The 15,591-nt window shown below is 29.5% G+C and overlaps 1 protein-coding gene across 1 annotated transcript; it reads left to right on the forward strand.

The window, feature by feature from the left end:
* The first annotated feature begins 8,949 nt into the window (after positions 1-8,949).
* LOC105136902 (uncharacterized) lies at positions 8,950-10,256 on the forward strand. Its single transcript, XM_011042407.1, has one exon. It carries the CDS (start codon positions 9,270-9,272, stop codon positions 10,041-10,043), a length of 774 nt encoding a protein of 257 aa, XP_011040709.1. The 5' UTR covers positions 8,950-9,269; the 3' UTR covers positions 10,044-10,256.
* Positions 10,257-15,591: the final 5,335 nt, after the last annotated feature.

A 15,591-nucleotide genomic window follows, 5' to 3' on the forward strand; every position in this document is an offset into this window, starting at 1 on the left:
TGGTTAAAACTGTGGTTAAAATTAAGGTTAAAAAAAATAGTTTAATGTGTTTGGTTAAAAATACTTTTGAAATTGAGGTTATAAAGTAATTTAAAAAAATATATATTAATATTGATAATTTTTAATTTAATATTATAGATTTAACTATTGTTATTTTATATATCCGACAAGAATTATAATTTTTATAATTTTTTAACATATAATAAAATTAGATAAAATACTATCATTAATAAAATTCACCATAAACTAGATTTTTTTAACAAAAACAGTTAAAAAATAATCTAAATATATATATAAAGTATCCACGCAGTAAACAGTGCACCACTATGCACTGTTCACGTAATTGCACTGTTCAGTTCAGTGAACAGTGCAATTACGTGAACAGTGAAAAGTAAGTAATTCTTACTTTTTAAATTTTATGTTTTCAACGCAGAAAAGATATGAGATCCAGTAAATATTATATCTTTATTTTTTCTAACTAAACAGCTATAATTATATTTTAAATAAAAACGCAACCGCAATCGTAGAGTCAAACTGACTCTAAGCCACAAAAAGTTTGGTGGAAGCTTGCCATCCTAAATTAAAACACATCCACCACCATTGATGACTGGCGAGAGAGCAATCCACATCAAGATGGACATGGTACGTACCGCAGATCAGAACAAAGAACAAGTGCAACAATTTTATACGTGGCTTGAGTGTTGTGTCTCGCTAGGGGAAGCCTAACCAAGCAAGGTTGCCCTCGCGAAAGTCTCCATGCAAATATTGTTAATGTCATGGTGGCCATGTTTTACCCTCTATCTTTTTCATTGTTTGTGCTGTTTTTGTATTGTTGAAGTCAAAGCATGACCCACAGAGATTTTGCTTGCATAAGATAAGTAGGATCTTGTTTTGTTGATACCCCATTTGCTTGCTTGCTTGCTGCCTGCCTGCCTAGTTAATTGGTTGTTGAATTGTTCCTCAAATGATTTAATACTAATGCTTGATTTTTTCAAACTTCATCCCGTGTTTCATTCTTTCAAGGCATTCAAATAAACAATAGAATTTGACTTATGTTGTCTTCGATAATTATATAAATAGTAGTTCTCATATATGGAATTGTTTTAGAAAATGATTTAAGATGGTTGGCTTGTTGGATTACTAAGGTTAATCTAGATTATTCAATCTTTTCTAATAAAATACTTTTATTTTGCTTTTTCATGTTAAACTTGAGTGTATTTAAATGATGTTTAAGTGTTGTTAATTATATTTTTTTTATTCAACTTGAAAGTTGGATATTAATCTTAAATCTTTTAAATTAACTTATTAAATCTAACCATGTTTAATAACTACTATACACATATAACTACTATGCAAATATAACTGTGTTTAATAACTACGATACAAATATATTCATAGACTCCCAATAAGTATTTAATGATGTTATAAGTTCATGAAACATGAACAATATTTTTTCCAAAAATAGGCTAGCATGACAAGAAAGGTAACTTGTATGTGCAGCATGATTTGAGAGGCAAAAGGCATGGACCTAGCTAGAACGTCGTTTGCTTGCCACTTTAAGAGGTTATTTGAGCTATATTTGGTGAAGCAAATTCCCAAATATCCCACAAGCTAGATCCTTACTTCTTCCCTTCTACCTAATTTATTAAATGCAGTAGGTCCTTACTTCTTCCCTTCTACCTAATTTATTAAATGCTGCAAGTTACAGTGATAGCTAGTGGGAAATCCCACGCAGTAGAAAACAGGCAGAATGAAGTCCAGGAACATCACTGCATTAGAACATCATCACGGTCTATACCCTTGACTATTGCTTTCTTGTTTACGTATGGCATGTTATGGTGATACTTTAAAATATTTTTTATTTTAATGTATTGAAATAATTACGGTTGAATGATTTTATGTAGTAGATTATTTTTTAAAATATTTTTTATTTTAATATTTAAAAAAAACTAAAAAAACTATACATATTAAAACTAAATCATTACAGTTGAATAATTTATGTTCTATTTATTTTTATATTTTAAAAAAATTATTTATTTATTTATTTTATATTTATATTTTTAAATCATTTTAGCATATTAATATAATAAAAAACTCCGAATCACATATCTACAACATTCAAACGCTAATTATAGTGTTTTGAACACCAATCACTTGGAAACTTGTTTCCTTATATTAAGTATAGAAGTCGACTCAATATCAATTGCATTAATTAGTGAAATTTGTCAATAACAGAAGTGTTAATCATAAAGTTAAAAAAATTCCCAAGAAAAAAGTAGAAAAAAATTTTATTTGCTAATTTATGTACTTCACATTTCATTTTAAATATAAAAGAAAAAATTTCTCATCAATCCATCCGTTTACTTGTGGGTAGCCAAATTTAGTCTTAAAATGAATAAAATTTGTCTCAAAATATTTTTAATAAATTATGCTGCTGTTTTAAATTTAAATGAAAATGAAGAAGACGTTTTTATAAATTCACCTATTTTACATCCTGGAAACCTTAAAAGAAAGAAATAATTATAATATATCTTTTTTGTTTGCTTGCTGAAAACTCATATAACGCCGTTATAACAGAATCTCAAAGAATCCCAAGCCGAATAAAGCCAAGCCATGCTGAAGTTGACAGGAGAAGCTAAAGAGTACGAGAGCATAGGTGATAGGATAGGACTATCTCCTATTAACTACTGTTGTTTTTAAAATTATTTAAATATATTAAAATAATATTTTTTATTATTAAAAATTTATTTTTAATATTAATACATCTAAATAATCTGAGCAAAATTCAAACTTTTACAAAACATTTTACAACCAAGAAAAACCCAAAAGCCCTCGTCATATGCAACCAGAAAACCGGGGAAAAAAATATTATTTAAAATAAGGAAACGACAAATCGCATAGTTGCAAAAGATGTGATTTGTTGGGTTAACAAGCTAACAAGTGAATCGTTGGATCGCTCCAAGTTAATATTTTTATTATTTTGTAAAAATAATTCTTATTATTAACCCCACAAGATCTAAACTGAATTTAACTAGATCAAGTGTTAATCCGATCTGGTTAGATAAATTTAGTAAATTAATATATTATTTTAATTTAAGTTGGAATTTAAATCGTAAATTTCTCGAATGAACAACCAGTCAGATTTGTTTCGACAAAGAAATATCAAATCAGACCTTCTACTTTAAATTTATCTTTCTGTCTTTCTTTTTAATTTTTTAAAACAATGTACACGTCACCCATCTCGTCATGCCACGCCCATGTGTTACATCACCGCTCGCGCCATTTATGCCCTTTTTGTTTGAAATTTACTTTTAAATTTGGTTTCTATCAGTCTAGAAAGTCTCCACCTTTGTCTTCTTCCTTGTCCAAATACCACCTAGGGGTCATTGTGGGCCATGGATCAAGAAACACTATGATTGATTTGATTTTTATCGATTAACACAAACGCATTCTCTCTCTCTCTCCCCCCCTTTTTTATAAAAAATTGGAAATTCAAGTAAATTCGGACATCTCTCATGCGTATCTTAGAAGAAAACTTGTTCATGTTCTACATGAGATTTAACACCTTGAGGTGGCTTTTGCTAGTGGTATAATCTATGAATATGTTGTCTAGTTAGAAAAAAAAAAGTTTTTTTTTTAATTTTTAATTTTAAAAAGAAGATTCCAATCTTTTGTGTGATAATTTTCTTGGTATAATTGTCTACCCATAAAAGATGCATAAATTATCGATTGTGGAATTACTGATATCTAACGGATATGCCATTTGTTAAAGATCCAATAAACTTCGATGAATGGAGCTTCGAATTCAATTGATTGTGCCGAGCATGAAGATGATCTAATAAAGGTCAAATCTGTAGATAAATGGAGAGAATTGACGAACTCTCCACGGCTGTTCTTTGATTAAGTGAACTTTGCCCGCTTGGATTCATCCACAAAGTCTACTAAATTGGTCCAGTTTCATTGCAGTCTCGAGGACCCAAACAAGTCTTTAATTGGCGTGCCATGAAATTTCTTTGATCATGCGGAAGAAAGCACATGATTCACTGAGAATTGCCTCCAGACGTTATGTCAAGGGACTTCAAATTCTTAACTTGAGAGCTAATTACCAAAAACATTAATAAAATAAATTTTATTAGTAAAATAAAATAAATTTTATTAACAAAATAGTTTTTTACTATGTCACTCGATACATATCTATGAAAATTATTTATTATTGTATATCGATAGAATTACATTAAAAAATAACTTGTTTTGATTTTATGATTTATATTTTTATAAGTATTTTAAAATTATATTTTTTTTGAAAAAATATTAGATTTATATTTTTTTAATTATATTAATATGCTAATATTAAAAATAAAAATAAACCTAATTATATTAATATGCTGATATTAAAAATGAAAATAAACCTAAAAAATAAAAAAAAATTAAAGTAACTGGTAACACCAAACAAAAAAAACAATTGTTGAAACAAGGAACAATTGATTTGATATTACGATGCCCATAACTCGTGGGTGAAAGAAGTCCATGAATTTGTTTATGGTGGATAAGATGCCAAGTTTAGTATCCGAGGATTAAACCGAGATTAAATCTCTCACTAAATACATACACATAATACATTCTAAGACCTTATTAAGTAAAATAATCTTAATATAAAAATTAAACATATATATAGTCTCGTTGCAATACAATTTCCACTTATTTCTGATAATACAGTACAGATACTTTAAAAAAAATATTATTTAAATAAAAATATATAAAAATATTTTTTTATGTTTTATATCATCATATTACAATTATTAAAAAAACAAATTAAAAAAATTGGAAAAACAATTCCCCGGGATGAGAGCAGCGAGGAATGTGGAGGATGATGTCTAGGAGACACGTGGGTTCCAAGGTTACCTAACTGCACTCCCCATGCCCCAATACGGCAGTTCATATTTATCCATTTTGGGACACGCCATCACCCATTCTTTGTTTATGGGCCCTTAGACTTTCAATTTTTCAATTAAATATTTTTTCAAGTAACTTTCTAGTCACTCTACTATTTTCTTCAACGCTCAAAATTTTCGCTACACTTACCCACACTCACATCGTGTCATGATCAAATGATCAACTTAGTTACTCAGCTATTTTTATTTTCTTTTGCTTTAACAAGGATAAATTAGGTAATTAATATACAAAGTTTTAAAAAATTAGCAAAATATTTTCTAAACATCACTATTTTTAAGAGCAACATTGCTAAAATATATTATTTATAGCTCAACTAGTTGATTGATTTGTAATGATTAGTGAAACTGACCAATCAATTTTAAAAATAACAAGTAAAATCTTAAAACTATAAAAATTTAGAGGTCTCGACAAGATTTTTTATATTTAAGATTCGACAGCTTGCATAGTGACGTGGTGGCTTTTGTGGGAAAGATAGCATGCAGGAACTCTTGTAAAATTTCAAACAAACATAATTCAACAGTCGAATAAAAAATTATGAATTGTTTGAGTTGTTATTATAATTTGACGTGACTAGACCTACTCCTGGGTTTAAACTTGTCTTATTAATTTACAAATATATTTTATAAGTTTTTAAAGTAATTTGCCTAGGCAAATTATCACTCAGTTGTGACATGCTTATACCCGAATGCTCATAAATCACCTACTATTGTATGAATAATATTTTTTTAAAAATTTTAATTGGGGTTTAGTTTTGAGTTTACAAGGTGGATAACGACAATTTTGATTTATAAAATGTATTTGGAATTTTTTTTATATAAAATTATAGTTTTATATGAAACACTCGATCGATTAATACAACTGGATTTAATCAGTTGAGTTTACACACACGTGTGTATAAATCTTGTCAATTAAAGTTTAATAAAATAATTAAATAATTATTATCTTAATCAATACCATATAATACGGACAAGTTGCTTTCAGAACTGTTTAAGCAACTGATTTATTATCATTGATAGCCATAACAACCAAAGTTGACGGCTTTCAGCCTGTTTGTTTATACATTTCAAAGTGTTTTTTTTTTAAAATATTTTTTTATTTTTTTATTAATTTCAAATCAATATGTTTTTAGTGTTTTCAAATTATTTTGATGTGCTAATATAAAAAATAATTTTTTTAAAATAAAAAAATCATTAACATGTATTTTGATACGAAAAACTATTTGAAAAACAATCATAACCACACTTCTAAAAAAGCTCTTGAAACCTCCTTCAAACCCTAGTGTTTGAATTGCCCGTGATAATGTTGGTCACTCAGAATAAATTACCGTGAACATATCCTCTGATACTTTTTCAAGTGTTTAAAATTATAATAATAATATTTTGAATATAATATATTTTTTATTTTTTAAAGTGTTTAAAATTATAATAATAATTTAATATAATATTTTTAACACAACACACAAAAATAATCTAAAAATATTTAAATTTTAAAAAATATAGGTACGTTTTCAAACATTATTTTCACAAACATGGAATTCCAAAGCTCATGAAAAGGTGCAATTTATTCAAAAACTTCTTCTTTTTACCTATCCAAGTGCCTGGATTATTCAAAACTTCATAGACCGTGTACAAGAGAAATAACATCCCCATGATAACAACATGAGTTTTTAATTTATATCGCGACACCTTATTAGATCTGTATTCAAATTTATAATTTAAAAGGGAAATTTATGTAATATTTAAATTAAAATGTCAAAGATTCGAATCAATAATTTGTTATTGTTTTAATTATGTTCAATAAATAGAAAAAATGCGGTCTATTTGTTATTTTTTTTTTAAAAAAACACGAACAGCGTAAAGAAACAAAACCATGATGACTTTAGTTTCTCAGAGGAGAATTGAGATAAGGATTCGAATATTGTTAAAGTACATGAAGATTAAAGAGGCAATAAAATATAAAGAAATTTGTTTCGGCCGAAAAAAAATGGACCCACGCGCTTTCACCATCTGTGACCCAATGGCCCAAACCTCCATGTCCACGTGAACTGCAGCAATTCGTTGAAAAAAAAAAGTTTGAAAATATAATTATAATTCTTTTTTATTTTTTAAAATTATTTTTAATATCAGTAAATTAAAATTATTTAAAAATATAAAAAAGTATTAATTTAAAATAAAAAATAAAAAAAATAAATTATTTTTTAAATATAAAAATAAACAAGGCCCGGGAATCTGGATGAATTGTGCCATACTGAATCATGCGCATAAAATAAAAATACATTGTAAGCTAGCTTTAAAAACTAGTAGCTAATTCTTTAGTTTCTAGTGTGTAATGATTAAAGAGAATCAAAACCGAGTGAAAAAGCTGTGTTCCATGGCCATCATCATACAATAATGATTGATAGATGTATCAGCTTTCCACTTTGTACTCTAACCAAATCGGTGAATTTCAGTTGTTTTTTAATTGTAAATATATTTAAATATTTATTCATTATTAGGATTTATTTTAAATATTGACAAGTTAAAAAATAAAAAAAATAATTAATTTAAAATAAAAAAAAAAAATTTAAATTTTTTTTTTAAAATACAAAAACAAATAAGCTTTTGGTTCGGATTCTAATTTTATAAACATGTTTATTTATTGAGTAATTTGATGAGTCACTAGATTAATTAAAATTTATTTTTTAATTAAAATAATATTATTTTATTTTATTTTTTATTATTATGTTCTGCCTTGATCATGTTTAAATCAAATATGATCAAATCACTTAGTTGTAAATCAACATGTTAAGCCTCGTGGACTTTAACAAGTTAATATCTTAAAAAAAAATTAATTTAAATTTTGTATGGATAACACATGTTTCTATCCAATCAATTTATCAAATTAAATTAAATTAAAAATAATATAAATATCAAGAAAATTACCAAATTATAGGAATATAGACAACACTATTCCTGTCATTTTTTATTTGAAAAACAAAAACAAAATATGATCATAGAGTATAATGCAACACTAAAACTAACATTCTCTTGGTAATATTAGGATTTAAAGACTCATTTACTCCAAGGTGAGGCTTTATACCAACTCAATTATTGCTACGAAAAGAACCAGAAACTAATGCCTAGTTATTTTCTTATCTTTAAAAGGTATCGATGGAATTACTTCATATATCTCAATCAAAACACCTCAAAATTTATTTGTCGTACCTTTAAAATAGATAGATGTTACGTGCACAAACGCTTTGATATTTTATATAGAGAAAACTACAAAAAGCGAACAAAATAAACACTAATGATAAAAAAAAAATAATAAAAATGAAGGAAGGGGTCGGGAAGTGAGATTACGCGTTAAGAAGGAAGGACGCCGAGTGACACGGCTTGATCTCCAAGAGCCCACGATAGCTCACTGCTCCTTCCTCACTACTTCACCCTTTCGTTGCCACCTGTCCTTGGTAGTAAGCTCACACTCCATTTTAAAATAAAGGACCAAATAAAATAAAATAAAATAGTTTCAAACATTCAATTCCATTAAAACATCTGAATTAAATTCGATTTTATTGAGTTCTTTTTTATAAATATATACAAAAAAAACTTTTTATATCGGGTTATTATTCTAGTAGATTTCAGTAACGTCATGGTTTAATCAAAAATCAAATATGTTATCGTGGATTATTATCTTGAAGTAAAATCCATTTTTATTATCAAAATACAAATGAATTATTTAAGACTCCATTGAAAAAAAATCCAACATCGAGTTTTTATAAAACTCGAGAATCTTGTAAAACGTTTTAGACGGTGCCGATGAGAGAAAGGATAATATTGATAATTATAAATAGTTATGGACCAAACTGAAACTTGTCATATAGTTGAGCGACTGCCAGGTGAATTCCCCAACAGTAAAATCTGCTAGCATAACCATGGTTACTCTTCAAGCTCCCTCAACACTCAAAAGAGTCTAACCTTCCGTACTTAACAATGGACGCGTGTCCCCCCTGCCAACGCGGTTTCTCCTTCTCCACCCGCTCTATTTATATTCCTCTACTCGCTCCGTTTTCACTCCCTCCCATCTCTCCAGCATAACAAAAACTCTTTCCGCCTCACGACACAAAGACCTCGCTTCTCGCGGTCACCGCTTCTTGGTTGCCGGTCAAACCAAATCCCTTCTTAACTGCGTTCCTCCCATCCCTTCCGTCAACCCAACAATAGATATTCACTTCTTGCTAAAAAATGTGTTGAAAACACCTCAGAGTCGGTTTCTTTTGCAAATTTAAATTGTTTTCTTTAAAATTTAAGGTTTCTAAATTAGATACTGCTAGCAATATGGCATCATCAGAGAACTTGGCAAGTCTTGAACCATGGAATATGATGTGCAGGTCGAATTTTCCTGATTTTTGGCTTCCTGAAGCCTATGCTCGCGACACAGAAACCCTCACAAAAGCCCTTCAAAAATCCCTCTTTAACAACATAGATGACACTCCTACAGGCACAAAGACCGATGATAACAGCACTAACTCTTTCTCCATGAACGAAACTTTTTCTTCAAATTCATTCAACCCGTTTACCAGCCTAATCGAGACGGCACCCCCGACTCCGACGGCCTCGAACGTTTCTGGGTCAGACCCAGAAACTGCTGGAGCCACCAAACGCCAGAGAAACTTGGTCCCGGGTGCAACTGGGAAGGTTTCGAAACGGAAGACACGAGCTTCCAAACGGTCTCAGACAACGTTTATAACAGCGGATCCGGCTAATTTTAGACAGATGGTGCAACAGGTTACCGGTGTTAGATTCGGCAACTCACAGGTTTCAACGGTTCCTGTCTTGAAACCTGAGCCACAGAGGCCTGGTGGCCGGTTGCTAGGGGGTAGCGGGTACCTGCCCACGCTTGATACGTCGGCGTTTTTGCTTGATCATCATCATCAACATCATGCGGTCACGGGGTCAACTTCCGGGTCTAGTACCGGGACTGAATTTGGGCCTGGACCGATTTTGTTTACCCAGCCCATGGTGGGGGATGTTGGTGTTCATTCTAGTAGTGGTTTTGATTTCGACACTTTCTCTAGCTTTCCAACTCTAGAGTCATGGAAGGTTGTGTGATGATTAATTAATTTAGGGTTTTTGTTTCCCCCCCACCTTTTTCTTGGTATTTTGGGAGGCAAGTTTAAGGATTATGTGTAGTATGTGTCTATAATTTTGGCACGCCATGGTTTAGACTATAGTTCTTCATAGCCTTGTTTATTTTGTATTTCTGTTTATGTAATGTAAAACTTCATCCAATGCATTAGTATATAGTTATTAATGCTTTATGCTGCTTCATCCTCGCTTCATTAATGTCTCTTAAGACAAGGTGCCATTCAAGTGTTTTGGTAATGTTTCAGGGAAGAAAAAAAGATATAAAAAAATAAAGATATAAAAATATATTTTGTTGAAGAAATAAATATAAAATGAACGTGTAAACATGTTATTTCTATCTCTATTTTTTATTGTTTTTATTTTTTTGTTCGTGACAATAACCTGATACATAAATAATATGTTTTGATAATTTGAATTCTGATCTTGATCGCTATTTCTATCTCTTTAGTTAACTCTATTAACATTCTTGTCTTAATTTTTATGATAACTTGAATGCCTTATTCTCCTTGCTAAAAAATAATAAATCTTTTAAAGAAGTTAAAATAAATTCTTCCTCACCGCCCGACATGTCTGGCTAGTGGCAGTATTTCTTACGTAAACTTACTTTCAACAAGAGGTAAGAAGATCTCTTTCTGATCAATTATTTTTATTTTTATTTTTATTACAAGCAGTAACTTGAACTCGAAACTTTTCAATATATTGATTGTTTAGGGGTGGTTGTGTTAGGTGATTAGGTCATATCAATTTTTAAAGGTTATTTAATTTTCCAAAGTTTTGCTAGCAGCCATAGGATTAGGTAACCCTAGCAAATCTTGGTGACAATTGTCGTTTTGCATACCTCAAGAATACTCAGATTACGCATGAGGTGAGCAGCAAAGAGTCCCAGCTAGCTCCGTATAGGATAGCAATGCCTCTCCGATTGGGGGACAGGCACAGCAAAATCGTGAAATGGACATTGGAGAGTGTAAACAATTGGCTTGATGCTGAAATAATTATATTTTACGAGTGATGGTGTTTTTGTTCTTGCTAATCAAAGCTTAATTTATCAAATATCAACACCAATAACGTCTATGGGAATAAGAATCAAGAATAGGGATTTTGAGGGGCTGGAGATAGTTGGCAGAATTTGGAGTTGAGAGAGAATCCTTCAGAGTGATCCAATATCTTTATCATTATCAATTGAATTTCCCATCATGTTTTTGTCATTTTGAGGATCCACTTGACTTGGGTCATTTGCTCCACAGAAAAATAAGATTCCCAACCCTGCCTTTCCTTCAAGATGAATTAAAACATATAGGTGATGTTGAACTTAGGTTGATGACAGAAATCTATGATAGGATAACAAAGTTCAATTTATTTTCATGGTTTTTTCACTTAAGAAATTAGGTTGCCTTTGTTATCTATCCCAATTATTATTTCAAAACTCTACTCAACCTGGCTAGTCTATCTATAATATAAAATCTATATCAAAATGACATAAAATCTAGAGTTTTAGAATGGTCCATGACATGTCCAACTTAAAAAAGAAAAATCCAATCAAAACTCATTAAATAAAGTCATTTTTATTTTTTTATAAAATACAGAAATTAAGTTTATTGATGACTTTTAACTTGAATCGGGTTTAAAAATAATAATCTCAAGATAAAAAAAAATAAACATTTCTATATAATAATTTTGAAGTCAAATCATCATCCTTAAAAAAACAAAAAAAACAAAATTTTTTTATACTAATTATCTTTATCTATTTCAACCGTGTAAGTTAACTTAAAGAAGGGATATCTTCTTTACCTTTTCATCATATTTTTTTTATTGATTTTAAATTAATATTAATTATAATATAAAAAACAAATTTACTTATCCACCAAACTAAGCGATAAGAACAAGAGGATAATATAAAATCTTAACACCAAACTTTGCATGAAAGATTATTACGTCTAGAATCCAACCAAAACAATAAGATATTTAATTAACAAACTTCACTATACATGCTCTTTGACGTCTTTGACAAGACAGGGAAAGCGACATCGTATAAGCCAATCAACCCATTATCCTAAAAAACTTTTATCAAGAAAGAAAGATCTAGAATTATTTAAGCTCGTCTCGTTAGATAAAGTTTTATCTTTTTTTTAAATTTTTTTTTTTAAATGTATTAGTGCAAACATTTACTCAAGTCAGAAGGTTTAATAAAATAAATACACAGTCCCCTGTAATGTGTTAGGTAGCATCATAGGCTTGACTTGGGTCTTGGATTTTTTTTGCCTTCCAAAAATAATTTCATTTAAAATATAATGAAGTTGTTCAAGTGATGCAGCTTGTTGAGATGCTTACTGAAATTTAGTATATCAAATATATATTTTTTTTAAAAATTATATTTCATTTTCCTTGTCATGTCAAATTAATCTAAGATTAGGACGAGGAGTTGACATTATCAAACTCCTTAATAAATGGCTTAATCATCTAAGCAGACAGTGCTGCGAGAAGAGTGGAAATGAATTTGCTGTGTCACTCTCTGCTTGATAGAGAAGTTTAACCCATGTATTTTATAATACCAATATCTAAATTTAATTAGTCTTTGGTTAATTACTAGTTTTTACAAATGTATATAATTAAATTCGATCTTGCTCCATGCTGAGATAATCTCATGTTTTTTTTTTTTTTTGTCAATTAGATTCTCACCCTCCTAATAGATTGAATCTCTCCACTTTCCCTTTGCATGTTCCGGAGAAGTAAAATTTGTTCAAGAATTTCTCGTTTTTATTTTTCCATCTAAAGCTTCTCTAAATTTAAAATTTTGAATTTAATAAGGTTGTGTTTAGTCAGTATCACATAACATGCTTATAAAATAATAAAAATATAAAACAATAGAAACACATTTACTTGCAAGAATGGATACAAAAATATAAAAATAAATATATTCCTGAATATGTTTTTGTTAGTTATTGAATTAAGTCTGACCTATTCTATTGGATTGGCTTAATCCAAGTTATTAGAGAAGTTACTAAAACAAATAATTATTTTTTTAAATAATATATAAAGAGATGTAACCCATATAAAATAATAAGTTTTTATTATTGAAAAAATATAGTTTTTTTTCTCCTATCTTAACTCTTTATATTAATTTGAAAATATTTACAAAGACGTTTGCATGGTAAAATATCATATTAGTTTTAATAATTAAAGTGGTACGGAAGTAAATAATCTAGGAAAAAAAAAATTTCATAAATATTTTTTTTTTCAATCCATATTAATATCATAGTAATGATTTTAATATTTTTCTTTATTCACTACATCTCGTAAGTAAATGTTAAACGTAAATTTTGTATTAAACAGTATTTTTAAATGATTTTTGTAATTTTAAAATAGAAAAGTCCTGGAACATGTATGAATTATCAGAACCATCTCCATCTCTCGTGACTCGAAACAAGAATCAATAGCAACCTAAATTTCCATGAGAAAACTCAGTCCAATCAATCAAAATTTCATAACATCTATCAATTTTATCATGTCCCTCTTATTTTCTAATTTGAGACCAAGAACTTATTAACTGGTCATTCTCTTGTTTTCCTTCACTTGATATGTTGGAAAAGTCATTAGATACCAATTCTTCTTTTCCCATAAAAATTTCCACTTAGATTTTTGATCTCTTGTCAGCCCAAACTATCATATTAGTTTTAATAATTAAAGTGGCATGGAAGTAAATAATCTAGAAATAAAAAAATTAATTTTCATAAATATTTTTTTTTCAATCCATATTAATATCATAGTAATGATTTTAATATTTTTCTTTATTCACTACATCTCGTAAGTAAATGTTAAACGTAAATTTTGTATTAAACAGTATTTTTAAATGATTTTTGTAATTTTAAAATAGAAAAGTCCTGGAACATGTATGAATTATCAGAACCATCTCCATCTCTCGTGACTCGAAACAAGAATCAATAGCAACCTAAATTTCCATGAGAAAACTCAGTCCAATCAATCAAAATTTCATAACATCTATCAATTTTATCATGTCCCTCTTATTTTCTAATTTGAGACCAAGAACTTATTAACTGGTCATTCTCTTGTTTTCCTTCACTTGATATGTTGGAAAAGTCATTAGATACCAATTCTTCTTTTCCCATAAAAATTTCCACTTAAACCATGTATAATTTACGTAATAGAACGAGGCACTATGACTCGAGATATATGCTCAAACCATCTAACTTAAACAAGTTACTATCCACATATTAACTCCTCCATTAAAGTTATGCATCCTTATGAAATTCTAATATAAGCTCTAATTCTGTATATAATTTAAACAATCTAACGAAGAAGCTTATTCTAACCACTAAGACCAGCCCTCTTTTGTTTTTTTTTTTTAGATTAACGTGGGTGTCCGGGTCAGCTTGCGCGCATCACGACTAATCCCACGGGCCCTGAAGTTAACGATCATGTAAACGTCCAGTGGCCATCATATGAGCAACCAAGGACTCGAACCTGAAACCATAGAGGGAGCAAACTTCTTGATCCCAAGTTTTTACAACTTGGCCACCACCTAGATGGTTAAGACCAGCACTCTTAAAGGTGTTTCTAGGAGTGCTTTTGCTTTTGCTTATCTATGTTGATATTTAAAATAAAATTTATTATGATAGAACTAGAAGATGAGGTAATAAAAAGGAAAGATCTTTTTTCCTGAGTTTTATGTAGCTGGGTATTTGGAAATCATCAAAATCTCCGGTTAGAATGAGATTTCAACTCAAAACCTTTTAAAATTTCAAGAAAATATCATTTGTTTTGTCGGAGGCAAGAAATCAAATGAGACCTGCAAGAAATCGAAAAGGGTTATCAATCACATAGCTAGATACAACAACAACAATCTGAGTGCAGCAGACGAAGCCAACAGCTTACCATGGAGGATTTGACTTGTTCCTTGCGCCTCCGTGGAGGGAACTAATTTCAGAAAACAAACAACTCAATGACGTTGGCAATGGTGCAATATAGACAAGTGGTTATGGAGGCAAGCACTGTTGACATATGTTTTGGGTCAATGTCAAGCCGTTCAATGGAAACGAATTATTCCATTACAGGGAAAGAATAAGATGATCCATGCTATAACGTAAGCATCTGAAAGCTATCTTGGGCCATGTTCGATGGTTATGTGTTTAATTTTTAGCGAAAAAGAAAATAAGATTTGGTATTTTGGGCTGAAAATGGCAGATTGGATATTGCCTCACCTCTTCTCTCTTGTTGTTTTCTAAAGCTCAATCGAGGGAAGCAATCATGGTTGTCTATTTTCTTTTTATTGTTTTATATATAATGGAATCTGGCATCTGAGGAAGCCCTTTTTATTGCCGTCGTTTCAAAGAAATTTGATTTCTTAATTTTTTTTAATGTTTTTAAGTTGTTTTGATGTGATAGATAAAAATAATTTTTAAAAAATAATATATATCCACGTACACACTCCCTCTCTAACACGGTCTCAGTTAAAAATAAATAAAAATGATTGTATAAGCAAATTATTTGAGCCAAT

Source organism: Populus euphratica, unplaced genomic scaffold, assembly GCF_000495115.2.
Source record: "Populus euphratica unplaced genomic scaffold, PopEup_1.0 scaffold59.1, whole genome shotgun sequence".
NCBI lineage: Eukaryota > Viridiplantae > Streptophyta > Magnoliopsida > Malpighiales > Salicaceae > Populus > Populus euphratica.

Coding starts and splice junctions, on each gene's coding strand:
- LOC105136902 (XM_011042407.1), top strand. CDS start 9,270: ATGGCATCATCAGAGAACTTGGCAAGTCTTGAACCATGGAATATGATG.